The following is an 18,771-nucleotide window of genomic DNA, read 5'->3' as shown; positions in this document are numbered from 1 at the left end:
TAACGTGCTTCATCAGGGCCCACAGAAAATCAGATCAGAAAAACAGCTTGAGTGTCTCATACAAGGCTTAATTCTGTCTGCTGAAGCCTCTGTGAAATAAATCAGGCATCCTTGACTGTAGCAGCCCTCTTTGGAGAGAGAATTCTTTCACCAATTGTACAACACCTTCTGGTCCTTTCCTAAAATGATGCGAAAATGTGTATGCTCCGTCACAACAGAAAAGATTCAGGATAAACATTGTTCTCAGGGAGGCCTTTGAGCTGCCTTCATTTACAGCCGGTTTGCAGCTGATTTTGTTAGAAGGAACAAATTTACTGTAATAGGTGTGAGTCAGCATGGATATATTGCAGGTAAGTCCTGTCAGGCTGATTTGATCCTTTATGCTAATGCGGTAACTATCAGTCTAGGCAGCGTAAATCCGTTTGGTCTTCCAGACTGTTTGAACAAAATTTTGCATGATGGATTATAGCGCAGCTCCCTTCTAAATGTAGGTTAAAATAAATCACGATCAAAAAGGCTGAAATACAGGCAGGGGACAGAGTCATGGCTTGGGGTGAACAGTGGGAGGAAGTGAGGATGTGGCTGATGCACTTAGACCTGCAAATTCTTCTGATGTTTTTTAATAGCGTTATTAAAGGTGAATGCAGCACCACAGCATGCAGGATCTTCAGTTTTGCAGATGATACAAAGCCAATGGGATCACACAAGGCTTAGTAGTCTTTCTTTGCAAAGAAGTTGCTTTTTGACAGCATAATCTTGCTCAGTGTTGTAAGTAGACTCAAAACCTCAATATGATTTTGCCTGAGCCAGGATCTTTCCATGGCAGTCACAGTGCCTTTAACTGAGGGTAAGAGCTGGAGTGTCAGTGCTATTGGTGGAGATGGAGCTTGTATCACAAGGTGTGTTGGAGGAATGGGGGTGAGGAGTGACCAGCAGGAGGAGCGAGAACCTTCCTTTCCCTTTGGGATTATTTGGGTTCTTACTGCATTCACACCATAAATGTTTGCACAGCAGCATTTGCTGGCAAGTTCTGGTGGTAGCCGTGCTTTATTGTAGTATATAAAATACATATTCTGTTGGGCCATGTTTTATTATAGGATATAAAATATGTATTCTCTTTGTAGCTGATGTAGCAATTATATCTGAGAGAATTTATATTTATGTGTCTGAGTCAGGGCTTACCTAAGCATGCAGCTGTTCCTGATTACCTGCAGATAAAGGAGGAGGAACTGGGTAGGAACAAAAACGACTTGTTCTGGCGCAAGCCTGCTGACGTGCTAGATGAGTTAACTGGGAAGAGATGGTACATGTTTTCTTCCTAGCCAATAGTAATACATAGCATTGTGGAAGCGTAGCTGTATCTGTGTGCTTGGCTGTATACATTTTATTCCTGCCATAGCCATTATCTGAGCTTCACATTCATCTGGCTCTCGTCTTTTAGGTGTTCCTCATTACAAGGTCTCAGCAACACTGTGCCAGTCTGGGCAAGAAATGTGCTTCCTCTTCTTCCACTGAGCAGGACACAGCTGAGCTGTCCAGCAGACAACTCAGTGCCTTCCTGCAGCTTTGCTACCAGTTTTTGAAGGTAATGTGATGACTTGCTGCTCCAATGCTACAAACACTCATCTTTCTGTGGAAAAAAAGTGCAGTCTTTGGAAGATGCACTATAACTTGTGGCTGATTTATTGCATGAGATTCTAAGTAAGGGAAGAGTGAAAACAGCAGGAGAGTGGCTTCTCTTCTCTTTTGGTCCCTGATTTAAATCGGTTGCTGGGGCAGCATTCATTCCTGGGATAAGAGGGAATCTTTTAGACTAAGGTTTCTGCAGTCTTTTAGGGGTATCCACCACCTGTATTTGAGTTTAGAGTTCGCATTTAAAGCTGACCCACTCATCTGATAGTATACCCAGGTGCCACGTTTACTGATTTCTCTGCCACCAAGAAGCTCAACCACAAATCTCCAGACATCTGTCATCACTGACAGAAGGGCACAGATATTAAAATGGAAACCATAAAGTTGAATACATCAAAGATACAACCGGAGAAGAAATACGAGATCCCTCTGTTCGAGGCATAACTCGTTCACATTGACAATTCAAAATCAGCCATAGCAGGAGGATTTAATGATACCATTGTTTAGAGAAATTAGACATGACACTAGCCAGTTACCTTCCATTTTGGTTGGTTAGGATTTGCTGTTGTTTGACACTCATTAGAAATCACAGTAACCTGCTTTCAGGGCAGTCAAATTAAGGTTTCCTCTCTCTGTACAAGATTACTCATCACACCACAGCTACATGATAATTGGAAAATAACTGGTGAATGAGTACACCTTACTGAAGCTGTCATCTGAGCATGTCAGTAATGTTCCTGAGGTGATCCTGAAAAGAATTTGGTTGTACACACAGCACCTAAGAGAAAATGGTTACAGGAAATTAATGCTACAATAACTTATCAGATGCAAAAATAATTATTAATCCTTAATCATGCTGGTAATTTCTTTACAGGAATTCACCTGCCCTTTTGTTTCCTTTAGTGCCTCTGGCATGAGAATACATGGTTTTCTACCTGAACCTCAGCCCCAGCTATTCTTTGTTCTGAGAGCTGCAGTGCCTGCTGGGGAGTTTGAGAGGCTTTGCAGTGGTTGTGCTCACATTAGCAAGCAGCAATGTGCAGCGGGGGCAGATCTGGGTAATGCAGCATTTGGTGCTGGTCTGCTATGTGCATTCTGGGGGGGACCCACTAGCTCTGATGTGGCCCCATGGCTCAGAACATTCAGTAGCAACTGGGACATGGTAGGTGAGTTTTTGGAGCACGTCTTGTCATTTAGTTTTGTATGAAAGGAATCTAGTTCTGTGGCATGGACCTACATGCAGGAAGGTCAGGAATTACTTCAGAAGGAATGTCCTAGCCCTGAGTAAAACACAACCCCTTACAGATGGAGAGGACTCTGGAGGAAGCCCATCAGACCTGCATCTTGTTGCTGGAAATGGCTAAGGGAAGTTAATCTGAACACGCACAACCTGTTTTGTTGTTTTTATAACGTGTTTGCTCTGAGATGCATTTTATTCCAGGGAAGCCCTGCTTTGCAATCAGGAAGTTGCTTGTTCTGTGATGAGCATTGCTGCTGCCCCAGAGGGAGGGGATGGCGCTGTCTGGATGGACTTCAGATCTACAGAAGGAACTTGCTGTTGGTACTCCACCCTAGATCCAGTCTGCAACTGGAAAAGTTTCTTGATTCACTGCAGACTTCGGATTTAGGAGCCAAGAGATGATGTGCATGTGGGGCATGTCAGGCTGGTCCCAAGTGTAGTTCACCCCGCAGCTGTGACAAGCTTCTGGCCTCATGTTGGCAGGGAGATGTGCAGGTAAGGTGAGCATTACCAGTTTATTCTCTTCAATGCATTCTTTTTTTAATTTTAAATGGAAAATACACTCCTTGTGTCACACTGCCCAACTCTGCGTGTTCCCTGCACATTCAAACAGAAGATGAATTTTCACTTTTGACAGTTCAGCTTACAAAACCAAGAGAGTGAGAGAGAAGAAAGACCCTTCTGCATCAGTGTGATGACTGATCACTTCTTTATTTTTGCTCAGATGCCTGGTCTGGATTTGGAATAGGAAAGTAATATACTGTTTCATGGAGTTACGTGGGGAGGGGGCCCTGGAGGAGGAATGCAGAGTGCTGTTAGACAGGGCTGGAGAGATCAGACAGGCACCAGAGAACAAAAGCCGCCCCTGTTAGAGATCTGGGAGCTGGTGCTGGATGGAGCGGGGCCTCCTGCTGCTCGTTGCTCACTGTTGCTGTGGCCAGGCTGGCATCACTGTGCAGGGAGAAATGCAGGCAAAGTGCTAATCTATCGAAACAGAAGGACAGACTTAGCTTGAGAAGATGAGCATGCTGAGCTGGTTTCTGCTCTGTTACACCATGAAACCTCACTGATATCTGTAGAGCTCCCCAGCTGTATCTAGGAGCAGACAGGGGTTCTTTATGCATTTTCTCCAGAGCTGAACTGGTGAGGATTTTGTGAGAACTGGAGAAATTGATACTGAGATTTTCAGCTCTGCAGGAGGGAATCTCTGTTTGCTTAATTTGGGAAGAGACAGTCGTATAACTTACAGGACAAAAAGCTTAAGCAGTGGGAGCATCCCCCAGAGCACAGTGTAGAGCTGGAGGCAGCTAGCTAAAGTCTTTCAGGCTGCCTGAGTCTCCCTGCAATGCTTCCTTCACTCCCTCAAATACAGAGAAACACCCACTCCAAATGTGTTGTGCAAGAACACAATGGTGGGACCAGCTGGGCTTAAAATAACCCCGTTTTGTCTTGCTGCCTTTATAATGTCTCCCAAAAGGCAAATGAAAGAGTGGCTTCTGGAAAACAGCTAATCCCGTGATTTCACCTCGTTCTCTGCCAAGCGCTTCCATTACTGAATGACCTTCACTTCTGTTTCTGTTAGGTGTTCTCTCAAGGTGAGACTTCTAATTTCAAGCTTTTTGCAGTTGTCTTAGAAAAGGCACCATGGTATCCAAAAGCCCTCTCCCACAGTTGCCCCACAATTGCCTTCCCCCATATAAGCACCTATAGCAGAAATCAGATCCCTTCTCAGCTACATCTTTAGTGAGCCAACAGGCCCGTGCTCACACAGAAGCACACAGCACACAGCTCCTGGGTCATTCTCTTCTCTTTGCCAGAATCTCTTCTTTATTATCTCTTCCTTCTCAAAGGATGGTACACATACTGGACACAGCTTTGCAGCAGACAGTCACTGGAGCCATGAACAAGAAGGAACGCTCCCTGCTGCTGTTTGTGACTGTCCTTTCAGTGGAGGGATCAGAGTCGTCCTTTCATGCAGCTTGTGCTTGTCCTCTAAATTCTTTTCAAGGCAACAGCTTTCCGAGGCTGCATCCTGTAAGTGTAACCTGCATTTCTGGTTTCAGATGCCTTGCCTTGTATTTGACTTTTTAAATCTTAAATCAAGTTTTCCTGGGCTGTGGCCAATTCTCAGCCACTTCAGATCGCTGTGTATTGATAGTCCAGTCGGGCTTGTTGTTTCCCTGCTGCCAGCCTTGTTGGCATCTGCAGACTTGGCCACAACAAGGATTTTTATAGTGTCACGTAGATCGCTGATAAAAAATATGGAATGAAAAATGGTAATAGGATTTTCACTATTCTTTTATCCCCAGTATTTTTGCCCAGTGTAATATTGCTGCGCATTTATTGGATTGTGGCTTCTGGAACATCCAGTAAATACGCCTTTGAAGAACAGCCAGTTTCTAGAAAAGCTTTCCATCTTGAACCAGTCCTTTATGCCAACAGCTGATGTTAAGGCTTGGGAAAATAGAAATGTTAAATGTAAAGGTGTGTGCCTCACTGCCTGGTGCCAGATTGTTTGCACAAGTGTAACCAGATCATGCCCCAAAGGTTTCCAGGGAACTTGCTGGGTTTTAGAAATGCAATTAACTCTTCTTTGGCTTTCAGAGGTCCAGTATGTTTCCCCATATGGATTGCAGTGTATTCTGGGCTGAAGGCACTGTTACTTCAGAAGACCGTTTGTTCCCGTTGCATTGCATGGACTGGGAGCTGGCTGCTGTGACCCACTACAGTAACAAAACTGTATTTCCTGCAGTGCTGGGGAGTGGAAGTGACATCCATGCCACGTGTCCTCCCAGTGGTGGTGCCCACCTCATCAGTGTGAATACACATTTTGAATGCTTCTTTTCTTGCAGAGAGGCCAGTTACCAGCCTACAACTCAGTGGGGAGCAGGGCTACTCTGATTGCCATAGAGTGAGCTGAATCTGCAAGCTTCTGAGCATGAGTTGCACACAGGTCGGTGTTAGTGCTCCCAGCGGTGCAGAACCTGTTCTGCAGTGCTCAGGATGTCGGTCAACACTGCTCTGAAACTAAGGGAGTTTCAGGCGCCAGTGTGGCAGAAAGATACCCTTGTCTCAAGTGCTTTGGGTTGTTCAGGACCAGTGCTCATTTAGATCCCAGGTGATGAGGGTTGCAATTCATTTCCAAATATCACTTTCCATCTCTTAAGCCTGATTTGAGGCATCTATAACTGACTTTGAGAGGTGTTGCTAGGAAGGAGGATCATTTACCGTAGAGCTTCCTGAGTGGAGAGGTGTCACTGTTGCAGGTGAGAACAGAAGCAGCTCTTCTGACAGCAGCTGTGTAGCAAATCTCTAATGCAATGGTATCTTAAAGTCTCCGAACTGCTCGGAGAGACCCAGCCAAATATCCCCAGGCTGGTACAGCAGAGCACAAAGGAAATAGTTGATATTCAGATCTCGATCTTGAGCTACACAGGACCTGAAAGCACAGGCACATTTGTACCTTTGGGGAGAGAGGTACGAGGAAGGGGGACAGCCTTTGACATAGAAACAGGAGCTCTCACTTGCAGAGCTAGAGGCAGAACAGTCATCGTTAAAAGAAGGTGACATGGCCTTCATGTGCTGCTCTGGTTTGCAGACCGCTGGGTCCTGAACTCACAGTGGGGTTGGCTCAGCACAGCGGGCTCTGATGGAGGACTATGGCTGGGGAGCTCTGGCACTGCCAGTGGGAAAAGGTCATACAAAATAAACAACAGATAGTCCCTTTGACAAGTGTCGAGGAACATTTCTGACTAATCATGGTATCTTCCAAATGCTTGATCTCAGGCTGATTGCTCTTGGCATGGAAACAGGAGAAAATGAGAAGGGAAAGCAACTGAAGGTAGCTCTTTCTCCATTCAATTCACTGCAACACGGGAAAGTTGAGGGCAGCCCTTCCCATATCTCTCTCTCCTTTTCATTATTATTATTATTTCTTTTTTATAGCCAGAAATAAGGACTTTATTGAGTGATACTCAGCTCCTGTCAGTTGCCAAATCATCATCTGGCAATACAGCAGATTCCAGAAAGGGCTGATCTAGTGAGGCCCAGTGGTGCAGGAGGTGCTAAGGGAAGGTCTCCACCATCTTCCCATCCCTGGCTGCCCTTTTAATTATCCAGGCTGATGTAGGATGTGCGTCCCTGCCTCGCCCATGCTGCCTGCTGGTGTTTCTGGGCCCTGGGAGCTCTGGAAGCGATGCTGTCAGGTGTAACAAGCCAGAGGCAAGTTCTGTTCTGTTCGGAGATTAGACTGTGTGCAGCTGATCCAGCAGGCCCAACAGGTTCCCTGTCAGCTCCTGGGCTCCCACAGCACATCCCTTAAGCCCCCTCTTCCCACATGGGCCCGCCCTGGCTTCTCCTGCAGGTATGAGCGGCTTGCTGTGCACCAAACCATGGTACCTATCTGCAACCAGTTGGCCAGGGCACTTCCTCCCTCATCTCTGCTTGAGTCTTCACCCCATATTTCAGTCTTTTTCCACTATTTCCACCTTTTCAGGAAGGTTGTCCTCAGCTCCCAGCCTGCAGCCAGAGCTGTGTAGAGAGGGGGTCCCATCCGTACTGCATCATCAGGTGCCAACTCATGTAAGCAGATGCCACCAGCGGGAGCCGAGGCATCACAGTGCTCCTTTAAAGACATTTCAGTAGCTCAATTAACTTTTCACTTGGGTGTTTTCTTTCTCCCCACTTTGCTTTCATGGTCATTTAAGACAAATAAAATGAGCAGAACGTGGCAGTGTGATAACCACCATTTAATTCCCTTCCCACGGGTCTCCAGATTATTTGGTGATTCAGCGGCAGCAGGGGGAACATTTACAGCAAAGGAGGAGGGAGCTTCCCACAGGGGCAGCAGCTCACAAGATGGGGCCCCTCAGCATCCTGGGGGAGAATCGTGCCACTGCTTCCCTTTAAATGCTGTGGGTCTGGTGAATGCAGCCTCGGAGCACACAGCTCCCCCACTTTTGTGGTGCTCCCATTCTCACTGCCCTCGTTGTTCTCACATTGTGAAGTGGGGATGAAGACCAGCGTTCAGGATACATTTCACGCTTCTGTGCAAACACAATATGAGATGAGGAATTCATACCCTTAGACAAGGAGACAAGAGTGTATTTTCTCATAATAAGGAAAAGCAGCCAGATTGGAGCCTGCCAATTCCTCTTTAGTGCTCCCGACTTCCCTAGGAAGTTCAAACCAGCCTACGCTTTTAAGCAGGCAGAAGGGAGTATATTGTATATTTTTTTAAATCACAAACCCTTGCAGATCTTTTTTACTTTATTCTCCAAACCTCTGTCTTGGTAGGCGACTTCTCCATCTGGTTGGCTGGGAGCGCAGTGCTGGTGCAGGAGAACACCATGTGCTTTGTGTGCTTGTGAACAATTAACAGCAGTACAGCCCTGCACCAAAGCAGCATGTAAAACGCACCCCAGGAGGGGAACATAACAGCTAAGCAGGCTGGGAAGCAGGCTGGTGCTCTTGTTGTCCTGGAGGAAGACACAGCGTGGGGGTTTACTCCTTCAGCAGCAGCAGTAAATAATGGGTGCTCACCTTCAGTTCTCCTTCAGCCACTTCTTTATCTCCCCAGCCCCTGTGCTGGCAAGGGAAAGGAATATTTACTGGAGTTTTGTGTTTTTATGGCTGTTCAAATTTTAGCTTTGTTTTCTCCCTAAAAAGCAGTGTTTTCACAGCTTTGGCTTCATCTTTCCCTCTGTCTGGAGCACATTCTGCCAGTCTGACACTGAAAATTAGTCCTGAATCATTTGCCTGAACCTGTCAACCCCACATCACAGCCACACATTGTGTATGCAGGTGGTTTGGCCTGGGAAGGATGTATAATGCACGTTAGTCATTTAATACATTTATAATCTAATCTCTCGGCATGACACAGTCAGCAGTTTTTCCTACCCCTTGTGCAGCACATTGGTTTCCATCCCCGCGTTATCCTGTGCCAGGGGAAGGCACTGTCTCGCCCAGCACCAAGCTGAATGGCTCCAAATTCCCTGAAGCAAAATCTACAGCGATGTCAGCTCCTCTGTGCTCCCTCCGCCTGCCCGGCCAGGCAGGACCTATGTCTGGAATAGTGGCCATCCTGTTCTCAGGCACAGCACTGCCTGCCAACAGCTCTGGCTGTGCTGGGAGTCTCTGGCAGGCGCCGTGCTCCAAAGGTTCTCCTCCCTTCTTTTCATCCTGACAGCAAGGCTGTGCATAGAGCTCACTCAGGCTAAACCCAAGCTTGAGACACAGAATGGAGCACTTCTTATCCCAGCAATATGCTCTTGAAAGACATCTTGTATGATCTTCCAGGGACAGAAAATATGATCTGATGCCATGCATGGTAGAAGTAAGTCCCAACAAGACATGAGCAGCCAAGGCTTGTTGACCAGAGGAATTGTAGATGCTGGATTCCTAAAACCTGTGCTTTACCATACAACGTCATATGGTTCCCTGAGTTAAAGTTATTCTGGAAATGCATTCATCACTGCCATGAATGTGGACCATATTGTTAATACTTGGGGCCAAATTCCATGTCTTTTTTAATGCCTACAGAATGCAGTGTGTGTTGCTGGCTCTATATTTATAATAATTATCAAAGTAACGGGAGTAGTTGCATTCCTATAGCCTATGAATGGCCAGGCACGGGCATGAAAAAATGAGTTGCAATTAATGCTTGTGCTTGCACCTGTGATTAATTAGTCTGGCGATAGTGCTATGCAAAAGATCAGGGTGAGAATTAATAGGGAGACAAGCGAGGACTCCTAAGATGGTTAGGATGCTGTTTAGTGCTCTTTCCTTGGGCTGCCTGTGCCTGTTTAATTAAAGGCAACGATGCAGCCTTGCTACGTACCAATAGACCGTTGGGCAGGTGGTGCAGAATATTTATATAACAGTGTTCTGTAGCAAACGTCAAGGTTTAATTCCTGTGCTTCTCTAAATATAATTCTGAAACGTCAGAGCTGCTGAGAGGAATGCTGGCAGCCCATGGGATTGCTGTCAGGAGCAGGCGGCAGCGTGCCACATTTATACCCATCTAAATACACAGGTGACTTTTCAGCTGCTGTGTTCCCAGAGCATGCAGTGCTCTGAGGGACATCCTTCAAACAGGAGCACGTGCTGCAGGTTCACACACGTGTCGGTGCTGATCCCTGCAATCATGTGCTTTGCTGAAAGCTGTTGCAATTGCAGGACTTGCTGGTGCTCAGTGGCATTGCCCAGGGAGGGGATAATTACGCTGCAAATGCTGGCCCAGACTACACCTTTCGAGCAGAACTCAGCTGCCCAAAGGGGTGTGGAGAAGAGATGGCTGACAAATACAGCCCGTCCTTAGGGGGGATGTTCCACAGGGATCTGCCCAGGGACAAGCTCTTGTAGAAAGTCCTGGAGCATGAAGGCAGCCACAGGTGGTTTCTCCTGATGGGACTCTCACAGGCTTTCTTCTCACAAGGCATTTCTCTCTTCTCCCACCTTCCTTGTCCCTTCCAGCTGTTCTCATTGACAGATTTTCTCCTTCAAGAGCAGAAGCAGAGAAGGAGCAAACCCTGGGAGCCCACCCGTTTCCTCAAAGCACCTCCAGGAACCTGCTCTGTAAGGTGAGCCACACTGGCTATGTTTTTTCTTCACGCTTTATCCATCACTGCTCCTGCTGGCCCATTGCCTTTCCCTTCTGCTTGTTTGCACCTCCCAATCCAGTGGCAGCAGCTATTGACGGGTTTATATAGATGGGGTTTAACTGGTCCTCCCCCCGGCTGCTCCCAAATCGCTGACAAGGACTCTTTTGGCTGTTCAAACATCAATCTGAAAGCCCATGCAAAGTTCTGTCTTGGCTGACTTAATTGTTAGGAGCTGCAACCCCAATGTCTTTGTAAATAAAATGGTTTAATCTCAGAGGGCATGCCTGGTGGAGAGAGTCGAATAAATACATCAATATGTAAATAGATCCACAAGAGGAGGATGAGCTGGGACTTTGCAAAACTGCTAAAGCATCTTTGGAGGCACGTTGTCACTGCACTTCTTGCATATTCTGATGAAGCAGACAGCAGTGCTGGATCTCAGCCCTGGGTTGGAGGAGAGAAAGGGAGGGAGGAAAGCAGTGTGGGCATGAGCAGACCGTGACTGAAATTCTTGTATGGATTGATTCGGCTCGAATGTATTCTGGGGCTGCTCTAATTGCTAGTGTAGTCTCAGGCTTTGATTCTCCTGTTCCTTGCACATCTCTGCTGCTGAGTCTTCCCTCCATTTCAAGCAGTCATAGAACACCCAGATCAAACCAACCTCTGTTGGACCAAAATTCCTGTCCTTTGCAAAGCATCCCTCTGTAAAGCATTTGCAGCAAAGTGTGGTATGAGGAGAAGGGAGTGAAGGTTGGACTTGTGCTAAATGAATCTACCTATGTAATGGCATTTAGGGCTTACTTGGAAAAACAAAACCTGAAGCTTTTGGGACACCTTGTTCGTGATGGCGTGGCTCTCATCAGAGCTCAGGGAGACCACTTAAACAAAGCACAAGCAGCAGGGCTCCATGGAGGACAGCCCCACGTTTTGTTTGCTTTGCTTCATGTGTTTCCACTATAGGAACATAGTCATGAAGGTGAGGAAACATGGCACACAGCTTGGGCACTTCTGTCCTGATTTCCACAGCCCCACATGTGCTGTCTCGGTGCTGCCTCCTTTGCTGCAGGCTGAGCTCCAGCCCTTGTTTTGCAGCACACCACATGGAATTTTATCACCTTCAACAATGAAATCTGTCACCTTCAAGCTGCTTTATTGTAATCTGGGGACTTTCACCGTGGCCGCTGTAACCCCGCACCGGGCTCCCTCCACACAGCGCTTATTGATCCGGCTCCTCGTGCAACCCACGGTGTTAACTTTGGGGACCACATTTGTACTTGTTTTCTCACTGGTGTCAGATCATTAATTGATCTTCCTCTTTCCCTTTGTCTTCCTTCTGCCTTGTGTGCACCTCAGTCCCCTTTTGCTGCTGGCCGTCTCACCTCCCTCCCTGCCCCTTTGCAGAACAAGCCGTGCAGATGTGCAGCAGCAGCAGCATCCAGGTTGTTTCCTAATCTGATATTTTAAAGGATGCCGTATATAAATACATCCTTTAAATGATGAGACCTCTGTGTCACATCTGTTATACAGGTGTATGAGTCAGATTAACAAGCACATCTTCTCCTGGAGAAAGCAACTGAACAGTGAACTCAGGCACTGGTACTTAGCAGCAAAGCAGCTCTTCAGCTGAATCACACAGAGCTTTTTGTGGACACTTGGGAGCCCTGGTGGGGCAGGAAGGGATAACTTGACCTTATTTATCTACTGCTGTACGTCGGGATCAGAACATTCCTGCTTGCTGTTTTCCTGGCTTATGTTGTTGATGAGTTTTTCTTTGAGGGATAACTTTTCCCTTTGAAATGCCCATTTGCATGTACATTTACGTGGGCTAATTAAAACTTGCCATCAGAGTTGCTTTTCTGCTGACAATCAGCGTAAGCAAATTGGTTGTGCCTTTTGGAGATGCCCGCTTTGCTGCAGAAATACAAACTTCTCATAAAATCGCTTGGTTGCATCTTTTGGGCTTGATGTTTTCAGTGAATAACCAATATTTGCAACAGAAGATTTCAACAGAGCAAAAAAAAAAGGCTGTTTGCTGAAGGTTTTCTGTGGGGAAAAATTGGTAATGTGTATGATTAAATATAAAGAGGCTTATGTCTTCAAGCCACAGCTCAGAACACGGTGGGTTTTTACTGAACGAAACCTCGCACTTCTTGCAGGCAGCACATTGAAAGGTGCCTGAGCCTGGCAGCTCGGGCCTGGAGGGCTGCTCTCATCACTCCATCAGTGACATGAGTTATTTCATAAGCCATGGAAATAATTATTTCAAAAGTGGGTGTGCAGGGGATGACAGCAAAGGCAGAGGTTGGATTGCTGGATTTGCCTGAGCCCATCCAAAGCAGACTGCCAGCTAACGTACAGGGCAAGGGATTTTGTGACAAGCCAAAGAAACCTTTCCTCCAGCACATGCAAATAGGTTTTGCAAGGCAAAAATAAGCAGCGATGCAAACATCACACTCTTCTTTTTCCCCTTTGCCTTAGGAAAAGAGGCAGAGACGAGGAAGGACGGATGCTTTACCCCACCAAGGGCTCTTTCTGGGAGCACTCGCTGTGTGTTTCTCTTTAGGTGGAGCTCTTCTGATTTTCTGGCTGCCTTGTGAGTCACACTGAGGTGCCTGCAGATTGATGTGGCGATTGCTTCTGAAATCCGTGCTCTCTTGAGGATCTGCTCTTTCCACCTTGATAAAGTTTTAATTCTTGCTTTCTGATGACACTGCACGGCTGTTTGGGGACCTGCCTTTGTGAGGGTCTGGTGGTTGATGTTCACCTCTGACTGCAGGACGTCAGTAACCTCGTTTCTCCTTGGACAGAAGTCAGGTCCAGAGCTCCCTGTCCTTCCTCTCATTGTGTTGCTGAACTCCTGGTGCTGTTTCTGCCCAGCATGGCATATGGACATGACCATCTTATTGTTGGGATCCCTGTTACTTTGGTTTTATTCATGGTGCTGTATGCTCACATCTGATATTTGGAAGGAACTGTTATAACTCCGTGGGTGCAGATTGCTTAAATATGACCTCACAGAATCATTGTAAACTTATAGCAGAAGAGGCTCGGACCTCAAGTGCTTTTTTTAACCCCTTCCAGTTCCATTTCCTCTGCCCCCTCTAATCTTTTTCCAGCAGCTTTGAGCTGAATATGGTTCCTGCTTTGTGCTTAAACTGACCGTGTCTGTGCCACGTTTTGAAACGGCCAACAGTGAGATTTTTGCACATGCATAGATGGCCCACACATACCCACCACTGGTGTGGGATTTGTCACTATAAGAAATCCAGGTGGAAAAATGCTCATGATGATGAATTCACAGAAAATACATAAAATATTATACGCAGGTACCGGATAATGGTGTCATTCACCAAACTGCGACGCTGTTCTCATAGAGCAAATGTCATTTCCCTGTAAAAAAAATCAATTTTCTTTCCCTAGGAAAAGGACGATCAGAGCATGGTTAGCGAAAGAGAGAAGGGAGCAGAGCCTTTGTGTGTGCCCTGCTGCCTGTGCTCTTATGCTGATTTTAAACAATGCTGTGGTTATTTCTTGCATATATCTGTATATAGGTATATATATTTATTTCTCTCCACATTTCTGCTTTGAAATATATGCCTGAATTCTCAATGAAGAGCAGCAGAGAGGTTGGGAAAATGGTTTAAGAACTGAGCAGGCTGTAAGCTATTTGGATTTAAAATAGTGCCTGGCAGAGAGCTTTTCACAGCTCGCAGAACCACCCTCCTCCTGTCAGCGGCTGAGGTTGCCGTCCTTTGTTCGGCACCATGTCGCCTTCCCTCTGACTCTCCAGTGAGCCTTCAAGGAAAAGAAGGCTGCGCAAGGCTGCTTTCCTTTTTCACATCCCTCAAGGTCCTTCTTTAAAAAAACAACAAAAACACAAACAACAAAACAGCCTCGTGGGCCATTCGCTTCTTGGCTTTGTTTCTTTATCACTTCCCCCTCCTCCTTTGCAGGACGCTGTTGAGTGTTCAGCATCGCCCACCTCAGCTGCAATGCTTGGAGCATCGGTGCCTGCTATACTGACTGCATCCAGAGCATCTCTGGTACATGCAGAATCTTTTTCCTTCCCTCTCCCAGGCTGTGCACATACAAAGCTGCTGCTGCTGGAGTAGCACAGTTCTGACCTGGATGCTTTGTCACAAACCCTGGAGCCAGGGGAGCTGGGAGCATCAGGTACAGCCCACCCTTTGTATCCTGCTCCAGGGTCACTTCCCCGTGCAAGGAGAGTGCCCGCAGGACACGCAGGCACAGCTTTCTGGAGTGCTTCTGAAGCCATTTTTCTTCCAAAACTCCTGTTGTTGGTGGTTTTGCTGACCTCAGCGGGCTGTATCTTTTCCAAACCTTCCTGATGTTTCTCACAGAGTAATCTATTAACGTCGCAGACAAGGATTCTGCTGACTTCACTTTGGCTCCTGTTCCCCATTGAGCAGGCGCGTCTCTTTATGGGGGAACGCCTCAAGCCTGAAAGAGGGGAAAAAAACCCCAGCCCCTGAGCTAACTGAAAACAGGCCCAAGGGGAAGCACTTTCCAGCCGCGCTGCCTCTCGCTGGCTGGCTTCTGTTCTGGGCTTGGGGACGTGCCAGACTTCAGTGCCTCCCTGCTTTTGATTCCTGTTTATCCCCAGCAACATGATTGTCTGTAATTATATATAATCTCTCCCGTGTTTACTCTTCTTCCTCCAGGTCTGAACACAGCTCCATGGCAGCTCTCTGCTCGGCCTGCCAAGGCCCCGGCTCCCAACTGCTGCTCGCCATCCTCCACCTTCTTTTGAAAAGCTAACAAAGCCATCTGAGTTCCTCCCACCCCTTCTCCCCGTGCCCCTCTGCTCCCACCCTCCCCCTCTCTGGCAATGGGGTTATTTATACAGAATGTGGAAACAATTTGCAGGAAAGCGAACAATGTAACCCGGAGTGAGGGAAAGGAGACAAGTTTATTGTGCAGCCTTCTGGGCCCGCTGCATTTTTGGGGTGAGAGGGAGGGAACTGCTTTCCTTTCTTTCTGCTCCCCTCTTTCAGCGTCTCACCGCGCTGCTTTCCATTGTGCCAGATTCAGATCCAAACCAGAGCAACCAGATCTAACTGCGTGTTTTGGACGATGTTCAGGTTGGATCCCTCCTTGCATCAGAGCTCGCATCCGTGTGCATAATCCTCTTGGAGGTTTTGCTCTCAGATCGTTTCAGTCCTGGGTTAGTGCTAATGAAGAGCATGTGTGTGGGGAGGTCTTGACGCAGGCCCCGAGAGCTGCAGCATTGCAACAGGCGCTGCTTTCTGCTGGCGTGTAGCACCTAGCTGCTCACAGGGACTGCCTTGGCAGGCTCCTCCCTTCCCAGGAGCTCACAGCGTCTTTTCTCAATAGCCTCAAGACTTGGGACGTGATCTGTGCACACTGTGCTGAGCTGGTGGGGCAGAGCCAGGGAGCTGCCAACTGGGACGTCACGTTCCTCTCTGAGCCAGGCACGTTTCTGACCCTGAGCTGGTGGAGATCAGTGAGCCAACAGCACAGAGGGGACCTACAGCGTGTTCTTACCGAGATCTCACATCTCCACCTCAAAGCATTTCTTCATCCTCAGGCTTTGCCCATACGGAGCGTGAACTTCAATGTGTGTATGTTCTGTAAAACGTTTCTGTTTTCTCTTCCAAGCTCAGCACCCGTTGGTGCTGTGAACTGGGAGCAAAGTCACTGCCACCTTCTGCTGATCCCTGGTGGCCGGGGCAGTGCCCAGATATCAATGCAGTCCCTGTCCCCAACCTGATCCAGGCACAGAGGCTGTGGCACACGGGATCACGGCTCTCACAGCTATTCCCTCCATCTGCACCAGCATTTGTGAGCACAGCATGCTCACAGCAGCCTGCCTCCCATCCACGTAGCTGCCTCGCACACAGCCTGTGGATGTCTGCAGCAGCCTGCCCAGGCTTGCATCATGGCGTGCTTGGCTGGCTAGCTGGGCTACAGAGCGCATTTAAATGCCTGAAACTCTGGACAGTCCCCTCTGGTCCCTCCTGCAGCCACACTTGCAGGCTCAATGTGCTGGGACAGCAGCCCTGGTTCTGAGGGTTGCCTCCAGGTGCTCCCAGCGTGGGCAGACAGGTTTCCAATGTCTTTCTGACTCCCAAGGTTCTCTCTTATCCCTGGAAACGTGGCCTTGAGTTAAACTGCATGGAGAACTCTGAGCTAAACAGCTCGCAGCAGCAGTACAGGTTTGGGCAAAGGAGTCTCGTAGCTCTGCCTCTAGAGACTTGAAAATGCGGGGAACTGCAGTGTAATTTCAGGGAAATAGTGACTGGAGCACACATTTTCCTTTCTGGTTTGATCCTAAATGTTAAAGTTCTAATAAAAACAGAAGGAAAACTCTTTGGAATGGCTGTGCTGCCGAGGCCACCCTTGGTCGACTGGAATTTCCTCTGCCGTCTTATTCTTGTTTTCATTATTTTTAGGTCTATTTAGATAAGAACAGATTGGTGTTCTTCTCTTTGTACCGCTTCCTTACCACCTGAAATCCTCCTCTGCTCTTTACAGATCCCAGCACAACTGTGAGAAATATCCTGAACAGAGTGATGAAACTTCAGGTGGAGGAAAGCAACAGAAGCAGATGGGCTTGTAAACAGCAGAGAGCTGGCAGCTCCACCGAGGGCCGTGCAGAGCAAGAGGGGAGCGGAACAGTTAGTAAACACCGAGCAACTTCCATTTTCTAGGCAATGTCAATAGCTGAAACGTGTGATAATGTGGGGAGAGGACACAGGACGAGCAGCAGCGATTGGATTTTGGCACAGTCGGCTATTCCCAGCAGAAGCTGTTCATGTTAGAGCCTGTAGCAAAGTGCGGGATATGGGGAAGGGGGATGTTTTCCAGCAACAAGGAATTTGTGGGTGAAGGAAAGATTTTCCCCAACCTTTCTGCGATTATCTTGGTGTCATTCTTATCTCCCCTTGAATTGCTTTTGAAACTGTCAGTCCATGAGAGCAGCGAGTAACTTCACTAATAGGAAGATAGGAAATCCCCCCAAATTACCTGAAGGCTCGCAGCCAGATGGAGGCAAAAGAAACCCCAATTGCCACCCCCACGATTGGAACAAAAAGCCTCCCATCCCCTGGGAGAAGCAGCAGCAGCCAGCTGGCCAGCAGCACGCCTGCCATCCGAATCAGCATGTGCTGCTGTTTGTTTGGGACCTGCACATGAGCTGGAAGGGCAGGGAATACGATCTGTGGGATCCCTAATAGCCAGGCCTGGGGATTTCTCCTTCTCAGGAGCTGCTCGTTGCCACACGTGTTCCACCATCACGGTGCTGGTGAGGCAAAGCAGGGCTCATCATCCTGTGCAGGGATGTGGGCAGCTGCTCTGTGCACCCAGCCATGCCCATCCTGCAGGTGCACCCAAGGGACTGGCACCAGGGAAGTGAGAAGAGGAGCCCAGTGCTGACAGATCCTGTCATGGCCTGCAGGCCGGGTAACAACAAACCTCCCATGCTGCCCCTAAGAAGCAGCACATGAACTGTTTCCTGAAGGGATGCAGATCCCTGGCTGTATAAATCCTGGTTTTCCTTGTCTTTTACTCACCTTGTGCGTAAAAGAGCCTGGGAGTGCTGCAGACACACAGGCCTGTTCCCCTCCAAGAGGTCTGGGGTCTCCTTCTCCCTTTCCTTTTGTGCTTGGGCAGGACCCATTTTCCTGCCATTTCTAGCTGCCCTTTGCTTACCACTGAACCCTGGGGGATTTGGTTGCTTAGCTTTAGAGCCAGGAAATGAATGAAGAAGGGCAGGAGAAGAAAGAAAACAGAATAAGGAGGTTCACTTCCATGGTTTATTGGGTCCAGAGAGATTTCTGTAAACCACATGGTATCAGGTGTAAAAGAAATGAAAGATGATAACCAATGTGGAAGAATGGAGCAGCCCAAACCTCCCACAGCCCTGTGCGTCTCCAGAAATGTTGGCGAGGCTTAACCAGCAATTTATGGTGTACCTGATGTCCGAGAACAGCCCCTCCACCTCCTTCTTCTTGTCAAGAAGAGGTCCTGATTCATGTCACCTGATTTTATTTCCTCCAGCAGGAAGACTACCGCAGATCCCATGGATTGCAACAGTCACAGAGAAAAGAGACCTATGAAAGATGGCTCCAGGTGAGGATTTCAGAGAGATTTGTGTTTGATTTAGGGCTGAAGAGTTGATATGTCTATTGTTGTTGGGGAACTGGGAGGGGAGAGATTACTGAGTCCCTGAATCTTAATGTAAAATCATTAGAATCTGGAACAGATTGCCAAAAAGACACTGAGGGACAACTAAATGTACAAAGCAGCTTGAATATC

The 18,771-nt window shown here is 47.7% G+C and overlaps 1 protein-coding gene across 23 annotated transcripts in view; it reads left to right on the top strand.

Moving 5' to 3' along the window:
* The window catches only part of LOC107318504 (uncharacterized), a 96,943-nt gene that overhangs the window by 62,670 nt on the left and 15,502 nt on the right, over window positions 1-18,771 (top strand). For 4 of the 23 annotated variants that reach the window (XR_014934458.1, XM_085516029.1, XM_085516032.1 and 1 more), the window contains exons 1-4: window positions 4,329-4,467; window positions 4,723-4,906; window positions 16,990-17,132; window positions 18,514-18,585. Coding sequence is in view for 11 of the 23 variants with exons in the window: in XM_085516029.1 (XP_085372155.1) it covers window positions 4,429-4,467; window positions 4,723-4,906; window positions 16,990-17,132; window positions 18,514-18,585 (438 nt within the window). In the remaining 12 variants the exon portion in view is untranslated. Of the gene's footprint in view, window positions 1-1,441; window positions 1,586-3,073; window positions 3,373-4,328; window positions 4,468-4,722; window positions 4,907-5,741; window positions 5,826-10,345; window positions 10,453-16,989; window positions 17,366-18,513; window positions 18,586-18,771 lie in introns of those variants that run through there. The other 19 variants (XR_014934459.1, XR_014934462.1, XR_014934466.1 and 16 more) reach the window with 16 other exon arrangements.

The sequence above is a fragment of the Coturnix japonica genome, chromosome 14, assembly GCF_054131305.1.
Source record: "Coturnix japonica strain WE chromosome 14, WE-NBRP24, whole genome shotgun sequence".
NCBI classification, from domain to species: Eukaryota; Metazoa; Chordata; class Aves; order Galliformes; family Phasianidae; genus Coturnix; species Coturnix japonica.
Note: the sequence above shows the minus strand (reverse complement) of the source record. Positions and strands in the feature narration are given on the sequence as shown.